The sequence below is a fragment of the Megalobrama amblycephala genome, linkage group LG16 (assembly GCF_018812025.1).
Source record: "Megalobrama amblycephala isolate DHTTF-2021 linkage group LG16, ASM1881202v1, whole genome shotgun sequence".
NCBI lineage: Eukaryota > Metazoa > Chordata > Actinopteri > Cypriniformes > Xenocyprididae > Megalobrama > Megalobrama amblycephala.
Window position 1 is genome coordinate 31,764,216 of NC_063059.1, and position 15,166 is coordinate 31,779,381.

General features: G+C 36.6%; 1 protein-coding gene across 1 annotated transcript; it reads right to left on the reverse strand.

The window, feature by feature from the left end:
- Positions 1 to 42: 42 nt before the first annotated feature.
- On the reverse strand, positions 43 to 13,840 carry LOC125248387 (calcium-activated chloride channel regulator 1-like). Its single transcript, XM_048160231.1, has 16 exons — positions 13,659 to 13,840; positions 6,412 to 6,549; positions 6,167 to 6,317; positions 5,967 to 6,072; positions 5,728 to 5,884; positions 5,409 to 5,636; positions 5,038 to 5,262; positions 4,766 to 4,946; positions 4,235 to 4,341; positions 3,931 to 4,146; positions 3,581 to 3,845; positions 3,320 to 3,484; positions 2,873 to 3,097; positions 2,301 to 2,732; positions 1,729 to 2,160; positions 43 to 1,588 (listed from the first exon to the last, which is right to left on the reverse strand). The coding sequence occupies exons 1-16, from the start codon at positions 13,803 to 13,805 to the stop codon at positions 1,146 to 1,148; spliced, it is 3,618 nt and encodes a 1,205-aa protein (XP_048016188.1). The 5' UTR covers positions 13,806 to 13,840; the 3' UTR covers positions 43 to 1,145.
- Positions 13,841 to 15,166: the final 1,326 nt, after the last annotated feature.

A 15,166-nucleotide genomic window follows, 5' to 3' on the forward strand; every position in this document is an offset into this window, starting at 1 on the left:
AAGAAAGAAAGACATGAACATCTTGAATGACAAGGGGGTGAGTAAATTATCAGGAAATTTTAATTTGAAAGTGAACTAATCCTTTAACGCCTCGATTGTAGTCTTGATTTTCTTCCAGGAACATACACGTCATGATATTCCTCATATAAATAATTTCTGTCCAAGGCTTATACAAAAAAAAAAAAAAAAAAAAGGGGTGATGCCTGGTTGAGTTTCTTAAGTTTACCTTTTCATACGTTTTGGACGCTCATTTACATGACAAAAACGTTTTGGGGGCCTGAAAATGCAAACTTTTGAAAACGGGTTACAAAGTGGAAGTTTTTGAAAATGATACCGTTATCGTCTCCATGTAAACTATAAATACGCAAATCTGTGAAAACAGTGACAGCGTGCACAGGCTTATTATATGTTTAGTCTATGGGCATAAACGTTTGGTGCTCTGTGAAAAAAATCTGTGTATGTGTGCAGGAGTGTAGTCTTTCTTTACAAACTGACATTACCAACTAGAGGCCAGATATGCACAATACAGCATTTTTAGTCATTTTCACAGAATTATACAAAAAAAAAAAAAAAACATTTCCATTTTTAGTACATGATTGGCATGTAAACGTACCCTTAGTAGTAGTGTGTTGAAACTCACGGTTATGGTAAGGGGAGTGACATTTCCAAACACTCAGAATGGTTGACCAATCACAACACACCACCAATCAGAGCACATTGAGCTTTTCAGTAGGAGGGGCTTCACAGAGACAGGAACTAAAAGCATTATTGACAGACTGGGAAGAAAGGTGCTGCAACAATATAAAATAATATGAAAAATAAAGTGTTTTTTTGAGCATTCAAGCATGACAACCTAGTTGAGCCCAAAAACAAATTCAAGACTTTGAAAAATGGCATAATAGGTCCCCATTTAAAATTCAAAGACTGACTTAACTAAAAATGTGCTTTAAATCATCATAATAAAAGTTTAATACATGTCTTACTGTACAAAAATATTTGTATTCTTTTGTATTTAAAGTCACTCACATTTCAGAGGAAGATAAATCGACTGAGAATCTATTATAAATGTGACTTCTAAATGAGATAGCAATACATGTACTTGAAAAAATATTCAGAAAGTAAGAAATTCTGTTTGATAAAAATGGTTATTTTAAGTAATGTTCTAAAGTTGTTGGATTCCAAATTGTTAATTCCCAATTGTTGCTTATATCAAAGCTTTTTCTGCGTCTCACTGACCATGTGATTACAGCAACAACAAAGCATATGACCATTATTACACACAACGAAATTACTAGAACTGTCAAATTCAAGCCTGGGTTTGATATTGTAGAGGGGGTTGGATCAGGGAGGATCTTTGAAGCTTGAGCGATGTTAGAGGTTTCAGATTTTGCATTTTGTTTGTCCTCAGACTGAACTGCAAAGAAAAGTGTGGTGCCATATTGGATTGTGAAACTGAGATTGAATGAATGCTGTTCAGCTGATCCAGCCTCCAGCGGTGAGACGGCAGCTGTGTTGACTACATGACCATTGCTGAAGCTTTCTCGAAGGATTTGAAGGTCATAGCTCCACCTGATCTCATAGGATTTAGCTTAAAGCAAAAGAAACATGCCATGCAAGACAATTAAATTTTCATTATTTCATGATCTAAATTTGAAACTACTCCTATGTTGTCAGTGAACATGAAAAACTTTGTATTTTAAATTTTGGTTTAGTAACTGTATGCTTTACCTGTCCCTTGGTCAAGGTCCTCACCAGGAGCCGTCCAGCTGAGAAACACAGAGTCCTCCCGGACCTCAGCACTCAGATCTGTGATTTTGTTAGGAGGGAAATTTGGTGGGGTTGTGCCTGTAAAAGCCACTTCAAAACTCTCTCCGGTAGCTGTCGACTGGAGTGGCTGTCCACTGGAGAGAGAATCAGGGAGGATCTTTGAAGCTTGAGCAATGTTGGAAGTTTCAGATTTCGCATTTTGTTTGTCCTCAGACTGAACTGCAAAGAAAAGTGTGGTGCCATATTGGATTGTGAAACTGAGATTGAATGAATGCTGTTCAACTGATCCAGCCTCCAGCGGTGAGACGGCAGATGTGTTGACTACATGACCATTGTTGAAGCTTTCTCGAAGCATTTGAAGGTCATAGCTCCACCTGATCTCATAGGATTTAGCTTAAAGCAAAAGAAACATGCCATGCAAGACAATTAAATTTACATTATTTCATGATCTAAATTTGAAACTACTCCTATGTTGTCAATGAAGATGAAAAACTTTGTATTTTAAATTTTGGTTTAGTAACTGTATGCTTTACCTGTCCCTTGGTTGAGGTCTTCACCAGGAGCCGTCCAGCTGAGAAGCACAGAGTCCTCCTGGATATCAGCACTCAGATCTGTGATTTTGTTAGGAGGGAAATTTGGTGGGGTTGTGCCTGTAAAAACCACTTCAAAACACTCTCTGGTGGCTGTCGACTGGAGTGGCTGTCCACTGGAGAGAGAATCAGGGAGCATCTTTGAAGCTTGAGCAATGTTGGAAGTTTCAGATTTCGCATTTTGTTCGTCCTCAGATTGAACTGCAAAGAAAAGTGTGGTGCCATTTTGGATTGTGAAACTGAGATTGAATGAATGCTGTTCAGCTGATCCAGCCTCCAGCGGTGAGATGGCAGCTGTGTTGACTACATGAGCATTGCTGAAGTTTTCTCGAAGTATTTGAAGGTCATAGCTCCACCTGATCTCATAGGATTTAGCTTAAAGGAAAAGAAACATGCCATAAAAGACAATTAAATTTTCATTATTTCATGATCTAAATTTGACACTACTTCTATGTTGTCAGTGAAGATGAAAAACTTTGTATTTTAAATTCTGGTATAGTAACTGTATGCTTTACCTGTCCCTTGGTCGAGGTCTTCACCAGGAGCCGTCCAGCTGAGAAGCACAGAGTCCTCCTGGATCTCAGCACTCAGATCTGTGATTCTGTTAGGAGGGAAATTTGGTGGCGTTGTGCCTGTAAAAGCCACCTCAAAACTCTCTCCAGTAGCTGTCCTGGTAAATCTTCCAACCTCGAGTGGTTCCTCAGAAACCGGAGGCTTTGGAGGGTTCAGCTCCACCACGCCTGAAATTAGAAGAACCGCATTAGTAAATTTAAAGTTGAGGAATTGAATTAATTAATGAAGTATTTATATGTTTTGCATTTATATGTTTATATGTTTTTGCATTTCCTGTACTACTGTACACCCATATCAGGGGGTTTCTCCTCAACCACCACCAGTGAGCAGCATCCACTTGGACAAATGTTTGAACAGTTTGCTTTAAGAGTCTCAATCTCACGATTTACCGTTTACCACATATCCAGGTACGTATGGGGCACCACCCCTTTTCTGGATAGTAAATCTGGCTTGTCCATCTAGATTCTTCACTCTTATTTTCAAGCTGCTTCTCCCTTTTTTCATCTGTGTGAAATATCTGGAATAAATGCCATCATCTCTGAAAGCATCAGCTCCTGTAAAACAATACTTGATTTATTTGAGCACTTTTGGCCTTATAGTGTAAATGTGAGTTGAGTGCACACTGGAAACAAAAATGATGGGTAATTTACCTGCTCCATTGTCCAGAAGTTGTAATTCTTCTGCGGACCCAGATTCAGACTCCAGCGTAGCCCACACTTCAGTCTTTATTACAGACATGTAATTCTGACTGACCTCAGCAAACACTATCAAGGGTTTAGTGCCGTCACTGAACTGCTGGTTCATGCGGGCTTTGACAACGATAGGAGGAACATCAGCTCGCGCCGCTTGACTCATTGCTGTTACAGTCAGAGACTGACTTATTGTAGTTTGCATACTGTACTTCCAGTCCCCAGGCTAGCAAACACACAATAGTATTATTAGATGAATAATTAATGAAAATGTTTTAGGAAAGTTAATGAAATCTCATGCTGGTTGTCACCTGTGCAGTTCCTGGAACTTTTAAAGTGACTGTTTTTGCTGATTCATAGTGACGCATCTGTACTTGTTTGTAGGTTGAGCCACTTGGTGACTGTATGGAAATGTCAGGTAAACTTTTTTCATAGGTTATTGTAAAGCTGGTTTTGTTACCAATGGTCTGATCCACTAATATTGTCCCATTGAACCAGTCTGATGTTTTTTTCCCCGCACTGTCTATCTAAAGTGTTGATAAAAATGAATTATTAGAATATTCATAATAATCTTAAAGTGTTTTACCATGAGCAATGAGCGATCACTTGTCAAACCTGAACTGGGTCTTTTGTTTGATCTCCTGTTGGTAGTTTAAGTGAAAAAAATCCATTCAGTAGCTGATTAGAGAGAATGTCGTCACTGGCTGTGAAAAAGTTCCCCCCTAATTCCAACATAAAACATATGAGAAATATGCACTGGATAATAAACAGGCATTCATAATATGAATATTATGATTTACTACATTTTTGCATTTTTCACACATACATACCAAAACATCAAACAACATATAACTAAATTCACCTTGGGAACAATTGGTTAAAAGTTACTAATGTGGCTCAGATAATTTGTTATTCTTTTAGCATCATATGTTTGTAGATTTGCCAATTGCTTTAAAATTTTGTTAGTTCCCAAAATTTTTCATGTCAAGATCCACCTATAGATGAAGGCCTACTATAATAAATTTGGAAATTAACCCCCAAAAAAAAAAAAAAAAAAAAAAAAATCACATGGAACTTGGAGTTCTCTTTTTTTTATTTAGACATTTTCTGGAACATTGTATGTCATTATGTGATGATGGTACTTACCAGTTTTCTCAGCCATTTCCCTCAGTGCTTTATCTGCTTTATCACCCAAAGCTAGTGTGTTTATAATGGTGCCATTTTCAATTGCAGCTGGGACACAAGTATTAATGTCATCCGTTGCTTCACCATCTGTCAGAAAAATTATTTCATCCCCATTCACATCCCCATTGTCATTTTTGAGTACCTTTAAGTTTTGAAGACAAATACAGAACATTGGTATAAAACAAACAGTTGGCTATATACTTAACAGATCATAAACATGAATAATATGGCACCTGTAAGCCTAGATTGAGGCCTTTACAAATGTATGTCCATCCTTTTGCTACTTTTGGCAACAATTCAATGAGTTTGTCTCGTGTTGAATTATTGTCAATAGTAGTCAAGGGGCTCAGAGTTGTAGCATTAGTACTAAAGGTTACAATTCCAACACTGGCTTGATCCTCAATGATGTGCTGCAGGAAATATGTGGCAGCCTGCTGCTGTCGAAGGATTCTGGAGCCCTAGAAAATGGGTGCAATAAAAAAATGCATGTGATATCAGGTTTAATGCTTTCTCAAGTTTCAAAGTGATTAAGCTCATAGGGCATTGAAGGTTAAAATACTTGTAAGCATCTATGTTTTCAAGTAAAGTTAATGTTTTTGCATACATCCATGCTTCCTGAGACATCAAGGACGAGACAAACAACCCGATGCTTTCGCTGCACAACTTTGAAAGTTGGCGCTGGTGGAGAGGACAGCAGTGGTTTCAGAGAACGAAGTGCGTCTTTATCAACAGAATCCTCAAATATCACAGTCCGTGTTGCTTTGCCACATTTTTTGTTTTGCAAGTTTGGGGCTTTATAATTGTGCTCGTTTTCACGACAAAATGTGCTCACCTGAAACCAAATATTTCAAATAATTTCTTCATTCGTCAAATGGTCAAAGATAAAATTTGCATGTGTGGGAACATGTAAAATCTGTACTTACAGAATCCAGGCTTGGTAAGAACATTATAGAGCTGTCTGTGTTTTGATATTTGTTAGGAAAAAACTTGCACCCTTTAGTTGGTAGTAAAGTTTGTGGATCAGTCTGGCACGGTCGAAGTGATTCATCATAAAACTGACCTTCAGTGTTTTTGCTACACCTAAAGATAAGCAGGAAATCAATGGTTGAGATAATTTTCAGTGACATTTTATAAATATTCTGTTTTGTTAAAGTTTTATGACCTTGTAGCTTCAATACGGCCATTAGAGTAGTAGAATGGATTTGTTTCACTGTATTCATCATACACGCCCCATCTCAGATGAGCCCATTCATGAACCAAGACCTTTCCTGCAAACAAACAAACAAATATTCATGTTAAAAAAAACAAAGAGATTAGTGCATTAACCTGGATAGATGTTGAAGGATAACAAATGACATTCACCTCTTGACCCATAAGTCTTAATGAGTTTGTCGTCTCGGAGGAAGTTTGGGGTGAAATGAATGAACTGACCCTCATCTCCACATTCACCATATTGAAGAGTGTAGGGTTCATCACCATATGCTGGATTAGCATTATCAATTCTTACGTTTGCCTGTATTTCACATTGAAGTTGTCAGCAGTATGTTAATGAAATGATTAAACATTAATATTTGACACGTAAGATAAAATGGCATAATTATCTGTACCTTTTCATAGGACTCTGTTCTTGCTTTGGTATATTCTGTACTATTCCAGTCGGGTGGAACGAGTATCGTTGCTTCTTTGAAATAAACCTTTTTATCCAATGCTTGATGAAGATGAATCGACCCTTTAGTGACCATGTCCTGTCAGAATGAAAAATGAGAAAAACTCAAAATACAGTTTTATAAAAAAGTAATTATACTTTAATTTGTTCATTCACAAATACTGTTAATGAAACTTGATTAGGGTGAATTGAGAGTGATTGGGACACTTTTTGCAATTGAGCCCCTATATGTTTCTTTATATGATTTTCTTTAAAAAAATGCAACAACATAGTATGTTTCACAAAAGCCAAAAAAAAGAAAGAATGCTTTTTTTTTTTTCTTTTTTTTTTTAAATAGTAGGGATGTGACAATATCAAAATCTCACAGTACAATAATTCCTCGATATAAAGTCCACAATACGATATTTGTTGCGATATTTAAAAAAAGAAAGAAAAGAAATGAAGACTTGAAAAAAGTGCCATAAGTGTTAAAGGGATAGTTCACCCAAAAATGAAAATTTGATGTTTATCTGCTTACCCCCCAGGGCATCCAAGATGTAGGTGACTTTGTTTCTTCAGTAGAACACAAATAATGATTTTTAACTGCAACCGTTGCGGTCTGTCAGACGAATAATGCGTGTAAATGGGAAATTCATCTATAAGTCAAAAAAACACAACAGATAAATCAAAATTAAACCCTGCGGCTCATGACAACACATTGATGTCTTAAGACACGAAACGATGAGTTTGTGCGAGAAAACAAACAGTATTTATATAATTTTTTATCTCTAAAACACCACTATGTCCAACTCCGTTCAGCATCCGGTTAGTGAGGTCAAAATACGTGCTCTGCTGACGGAACTGATGTCTTGCGCTTTGCTTCAGTGAGTGCGAGACATCACTTGTCAGAGCACGTTCAGACCTCACTAACCAGATGTGGAGGGCAGTTGGACATAGTAGTGTTTTAGAGGTAAAAAATGATATAAATACTGTTCGGTTTCTCGCACAAACCGATCGTTTCGTGTCTTAGGACATCAATGTGTCTTCACAAGCCACAGGGTTTAATTTGGATTGTCTGTCGTGTTTTTTTTTACTCTTATAGACGAAGTTCCCATTGACACGCATTATACGGCTGACAGACCGCGACGGTTGGAGTTAAAAATCATCATTTGTGTTCTACTGAAGAAACAAAGTCACCTACATCTTGGATGCCCTGGGGGTAAGCAGATAAACATCAAATTTTCATTTTTGGGTGAACTATCCCTTTAAATAGGGTTAGGGAGTAGCGAAAGACATGTAACTTACAGTGACCTCCACAATTATTGGCACCCTTAGTAAATATGAGCAAAGCTGGCTGTGAAAATAAATATGCATTGTTTATCCTTTTGCTCTTTCATTCAAAAAAGTCACAAAATTCTAACCTTTTATTGAAGTAAAACAATTGAAAATGGGGGGAAAAGCTCATTATGAAATAAATATTTTTCTCTAGTTCACATTGGCCACAATTATTGGCACCCAATTATCGCAACGCCCTTTTCCCAAGATAACAGCTCTGTGTCTTCACCTATAATGCCTGATAAGTTTGAAGAACACCTGACAAGAGATCAGAGGCCATTCCTTCATACAGAATCTCTCCAGATCCTTCAGATTCCAGCTCCATGCTGGTGCTTCTTCTCTTCTCTTCAGTTCACTTCACTCATTTTCTTTAGGTTTCAGGTCAGGGGACTGGGATGGCCATGGCAGAAGCTTCATTTTGTGCTCAGTGACACATTTTTGTGTTGATTTTGATGTTTGTTTTGGATCATTGTCCCGATGGAAGATCCAACCACGGCCCATTATAAGATTTCTAGCAGAAGCGGTCAGGATTTGATTTTTATCTGTTGGTATTTGATAGAATCCATGATGCCATGAATCTGAACAAGACGTCCAGGACCTCTAGCAGAAAAATAGGCCCACAACATTAAAGATCCAGCAGTATATTTAACCGTGGGCATGGGGTACTTTTTTATCAATGTTTGCACCAAACCCATCTGGTGGGTTTGCTGCCAAGAAGCTCTTTTTTTAGTTTCATCTGACCATAGAAGCCGGTCCCGTCTGAAGTTCCAGTTGTGTCTGACAACTGAATATGCTGGAGATTGTTTCTGGATGAGAGCAGAGGATTTTTCTTGAAACACTTCCGAACAACTTTTGGTGATGTAGGTGCTGTTTGATATTTTTTTAGGCTTTCTGAGACTCAAGACTCAACTAACAATCTGTGATCCTTGGAGACTCTTTGTCCACTCAAACTTTCCTCCTCACCACACATTAGGACGATTTAGACTTGTCCTCTTCCAGACAGATTTGTAACATCTTTAGTTGATTGGAACTCCTTAATTATTGCCCTGATGGTGGAAATGGGGATTTTCAATGCTTTAGCCATTTTCTTACAGTCACTTTCTATTTTGTGAAGCTCATCAATCTTTTGCTGCACATCAGAACTATATTATTTTGTTTTACTCATTGTGATGAACGATTAAGGGAATTTGGCCTTTGTATTTCCTCATGTTTATACTCCTGTGGAACAGGAAGTCATGGCTGGACAATTTCATGCTCCTAGTCACCCTGGTGTGCTAAAAATTTAAATATGAATGGGAATGTACTTCAGAGATATTTTACTCATAAGAATTTCTAGGGGTGCCAATAATTGTGGCCAACATGTTTTAGAGAAAAACATTTATTTCATAATGTAAGTTTCCCCCCACTTTCAATTGTTTTATTCTGATGAAAGGTTAGAATTTTTTGAATGAAAGAGCAACAGGATAAACAATGCAGATTTATTTTCACAGCTGCCTTTGCTCATACTTACTAAGTGTGCCAATAATTGTGGAGGGCACTGTAAGTTACATATTTAAAATACAAAATTTGAGTAACTGTATTTCATTACAGTTACATTTTAAATGGGTGGTAATCAAATTACAGTTACTTCCGAAAAGTATTTTAGATTATCAAAGCGATTGCTTTGAATTTTAGTCATTTATTTTATTTAAACATTAATGTAAACTGTGACGGGCAATTAATGTAAACAGCAATTGATGATTCTGACAGTCTGCAATAGCATCCTAAGCTACATTTCTGCTCATATGATTCATATCCCTTGCAGAATATGCAACATTTTAAGAATTTCAACAAAATAAGCCTAGCTTGATCACAAAAATTGCATGTTTTTTATTTAGTACTGTCCTGAATAAGCTATTTCTTATAACAAATGTTTACATATACTGTATACTCCACAACACAAAATGACTTTATAAATATTGCCCCATTCAAAATTTACATACTCTTGAATCTTAACTGTCCTGTTATTACCTGGATGATCGACTGTTTTCATGTTTTGCGATAGTTGTTTGTGAGTCCCTTGTAATTGTAAAACAAAGAGAAGGTAATTGTGATTTTTTTTTTTTGATCTCACAATTCTGACTTTTCCTCGCAATAGCAAGATTTAAACTCAGCAATTTTATTTTATAAAGTCAGAACTGGGAGATATGAACTCACAATTGCAAGTTATAAAGTCAGAATTGCGTGATGCGTTTTTATTTGTTATGGAACACCTTGAAAACTAGACACAAACAAAAACAACAAACACAATTTTACACACAACACCACTAGACCACAAATAAAGGATATACAAAATATTAACATTTTTACTGTGTTTGCCTTGTAAGTAACCATCAGTAGAATAGTCAGGAGCACTAACATGTGTCTGAATTCATGGCTGCGTTCAACCCCGACAAAACGTTGCAAAACGTTTTTTAAACGGAAACGGTGGTGCGTTGAACACCCTGTTCTGATGACGCAAGAGCTGCGACTATGACAGCTGAGAGGGCCAATCTTTGTGTTCTTTTTGAAGAATTTTCGGAGCCTGATGAAGTCGGTATAAATACATGTTTAATACTGCAAAATACGCTCTGTGTTACAGTCACTGCCCTTGCCATCCAGTAAAACATCTCAATCGAGTGAAGGAATTTGTGGAAACTGTGGTTCCTAATTTGTCTGGCTATCACCAGACCAAGCTCAATTGAGAGTCTGCTATGTATTTTCTACTGCACAAGAGGCGTGATCAACGAGCATTATTCACGCAATTGGTTAGTCCTTCAACCAATCAGATCAACGATCCGGGTGACGTACTTTGCAGCAGGGCTAGCTGGTAAATTAGGCTTTTACCAAAGCCGGTCGGTAGTAAGGCAAACACATCCTTCTTTTTTATGAATTGTTCCAGGGCAAGTCTTTGTTCTGTTTTCAAAGAAAACTTGCCTTTGAAATCTTTTAAAACAGCATCGAAAGCGGCATCAACTGGTTGCTGCGCTTCTGTGGCCGCCATGTTCAGTGTAAACAAAAAGCTGCTTGCCGTCGCTTCGTCATCGTGTTATACCCGCCCAGAGCCATAGAAAGAGCTCTGTACCCGCCAATAGCGAGCAAGGTGGATAAGCCAGTCTGTGATTGGTTCCCGCAAAAGTGTAACAGAAGCAGTAGAAATGAATGTACGGGTTTCCAGACTGCTGGGTTTACCCAGTGTAGTTCCTAATTATTGTGATCCAAAATTTGTTTTTATGTTTATGAAAGTTTATGAAAGTATCACTCCACAATACAATAGCAAAAAGTATAGTATTTTATGTTACATTAATCAGTGTCTAGTACACCTTCCTAATAAGGAAAGGATATGGACCAGAAGACATTGCAATTACTAAATGATATTTAGACAGACTTAAAAAAGTTCCAGATCTGTACTTGTGCTCTTATTATTTAAGTTATTTTGCCATTAATGTAAATAAACATGTACAAACAATATACTTGCTCTTGTGAATTTATTTTGATGTTAATTACATTTACGAGCTGTTTCTTTAATACCGCGTGGTTTATATGCATGTTGAAGCTGATTGGGCAAAAATTTTTGACACACCCACCAAACAAGAGAAAACGTATCTCAAACCGGTTGCACACCATTGCACACCATTTCCAGGAAACCGTAGCAAAATGTTGCGCACCGGTTTGAGCTTGAACATGCCCCATGTATCATCATACCGTTGAAGCGTCAGGAAGAGTCACATGACATTCAGCTGGTAGACAACTGAGAGTTCAACAATAAGTACAATACCAACAAAATTATGAAATTGACTCACATACATAGAAATACATATTTAAATAATAAGATCATGAAAAATAAACATTACCCTCTTGAAAATCAATAATGTCAAAGGTAACCCACAGCTGATCTAAATTACATTTGATTTACTACATAATAAATACAATCACATAATCAATGTAAATCAACATAATTTAATATTAACCAATGTTAAACAGCACAAAATCAACACATGATCAAGATACAAACTAATACCAATGGGGCTAAAATTCTAAAAATAGATAGGGCAATTTTATCTTTCAACTTATGACCATTATTGATTACAGCAGCACTGTGATTCTATAGTAGAAGATACGCTTTATCAATACAATTTTTTTTTTTGAAAGTTGTCCTTATCATAATAAAAAAATAATAAAAAACTTCAGGCACACACAGACATCAAGAATCAGCCTGTGAATCTCAACGACGGTGACAAGAAACATATTCTGATAAACTGATCAACTCTGAACATTAGAAAACAAGCTACTAAAAAGTCTCAGAAAAACAGCAAAATTTAAATAGTGAGGATAAAGAAAATTACTAAGACAATTCAGCTCATAATTTATTCATGCAGCAATGCATGATGGGAGGCATGGATGAATTTTGATTGGTGGCACCCAGAATGCATTGCAACATGCTTTATTATTCTCACCACTGTTGAGATTCACAGACTGATTCTTGATGTCTGTGTGTTTAAATAAAACCTTTTTATCAAATCGGAACTTTAAAAAAAAAAATGTTTTTGTATTGTAAAAGTTAAACTTCTGGACATCTTCTATAGATGTCTTTAAGCCAGGACTCTCATCACACATGTGAAGTTTGGAGCAGATCGGACATTGTATGCTTGAGTTATAACATCAGAATTTGTTAGGCTGCCATGGACACACCCTTCAACGAAAACACAAGATCTTTGCAATTAAATGTCGCTAAGGCCTTAAGATTAGACTAACCATATATGATGAAGATGGTGCTCGGGCCCTAAAAAGTCAAGGGTCAAGAGCTCAACTAAAACAAACCCTGACCTCGATGATGGTAACTTAAAAATAGTGATTTTCTCCTTTGGTGATTCTGCTTGTTATCATCAGGTGTCTTCAATAATGGTCAATCATCACTCATTTAAACACTTATTTATCTCATTAATGATTCAGTGGGTGGAATAAATATATAGTAGGACTTTTACTCTCTAACCCCTGGACTTCCCACCTCTGCTGCTGTGAACAAGCACTGAAAGAAAGAGAAATAAGAACACAAACTACAACTTTCTTCATCTGATTCCACAGCCTTAGATGAACTGAAGATAAAAGACTTTAAATCTCTCAAGATCTGATTAAACAACTCCACAAATAGCATTACCAGCTTCACTCATTACTAACCAGACTGACTTTATTTCTGTCACACATCTACAGAAGCTCTTATTGAGAGTTAACAGAAGTTTAGATGTTTTGTTTGAGGTCACCATCTTGGAGGTTGGTGGTTGTTTTAGTTGAGCTCTTGACCCCTGACTTTTGTAAAGTTGTCTTTTTTTTTTAATCAACATTTGCAGTTATTTTCAGAAAACTATACAGCATTGATAAGTCAGATTGACATGCCTGTTGTAATAACAGACAAATAATATTAAAGTGGTTAAATCAATTGTTTCATTGTAGTTTTCTATGTTGTTGTTGTTTAAGGAACATTATAAAAACGTTCCTGGAATGCCAAGAAAACTGGACGTTTTTTTGCGTTCTCAGGACCAACGCTGAATGTTTAGAGAATGTTTTTATAACAAAATTCTGTTAGCTGGGTCTCTCTCAAATTCAAATTTAAAATTGCTTTATTGGCATGACTGTAAATAATACAATATTGCTAAAACATATATACATTAATAGTAATGAAAATATCTGTATAACAGAAGAAAATATTATCAAATATTATAACACTATCAAATATTAGAAGACGCATCGTTTCATACAGTCATGTGACCACGATAATATAGACAATTTTGCTATCACGATACTATGATATTGATAATATTGTTGCATCCCTAAATAGACAAAAAAGTATATATTTACCTTGATTTTATCAATGAGCGTGTTATCCTGTTGTACTCTTGAACTGATTGCAATGGTAACATCAACATAACCATTTCCATCTAGTTTGATTCCAGTGGAGGAGGACAGCAACATCCATAATAAGACAAACACTGTTCTTGAGTCCATAGCTGTAGAGTTTAGATGAACAGCAACTCACGAAACCCAGTTTTGAACAATTTCACAAATGATCTCGAGGAGTCTGATCAGAGAGAAGAGGGTGTGTGCTTCAATGTCATGCAGGGGCGTGACTACATTCTGGTCCATTTAAAACATAAGATATATACTTCATATATTAAATTTGCACACGGATTGTACATTTGAAAAATGTTTGCTAACAATTAGTTTACTTGGTGTGACTATAGTGTGGCAGTGCATTGATATGGGCTCAAAAGAGCGCATAAAACAAAAAATGCAAGTGTGTTCACCATCACAGGTTAAACATTTGTTTATTACATAAAAACTCAACAAGACACTTGAAAACAATTATAAAATTAAATTTTTGCCTACTATTACAACTATTAGTGTTTAATCAAATCTATCTATTACTCTTAAAGCTGCAGTCCACAATTTTTTTTTCTTTGTCGCCATCTCTGTTTGAAACCTGCAATTGCAGTCATGTGCGTAACAGTTATCTGTACGTGCGTTGTGCCTCGGCACAGCTCGTCAGCGCGGATGAATCGCTTGCTGTCAGTCACCGCACCGGTGTGATACTGAACTTCAGAATCACAGATTCTACGTCTTGAAAGTATGTCCAATATAAGAATTTTCACTGGAAAATATCATCTGAACAAGTAAGTAACGTCTGCCACTTTTGTTCTGACCAACTGAGGAAAAAAGCATTAGCCTACAATAAATCGTGCTGCCAATGATGATTAAATCTAACGATCGCTTAGCTTGGATCATGCCAAACCGTACAAATTATTATTACTGTTATATTGTTCTCAAATTGTTAATGTTAACAACATCAGCATTGCGTGACTATGTGTATATTAGCGTTACCTGTAGATTTCAACGCACACCTCCTATTACGTTATCGGCACGGACCAATAGTGGCATGAAGGTGTTTTTCAGCTGAAGCTAACATTTCCTGAAAGTTCGCTTTGGCAAGTAGTAATGGGAAGTTCGGATCATTTTACTGACTCGGACTTTTGAGTCTCGTTCAACAAAATGAACGAATCTTTTTTCGAGTCATTTCGTTCATTTCGTTCATTTTAGCAAAATGTAATTAAAATGTTACGTGTTACTTCCCCAACACATCTACTACTTATGCAAACGTTGATCCCACTACAAACAATACAAAACTACAATGCTATAAGATTCAGAAATGATTAATTCTTTACCTGAGTCTTATGACAAGCTGATTAAGCTCACCTCACCTCTTGTCTGACAAGTCTTCGGGTTTAAGTCATTCCTTAATGACGTGACAGGCAGTCCCATGCTAAACCAATGCAGTCTGAGCCGGTAAGAGAATTGATTAGTTCATTTCA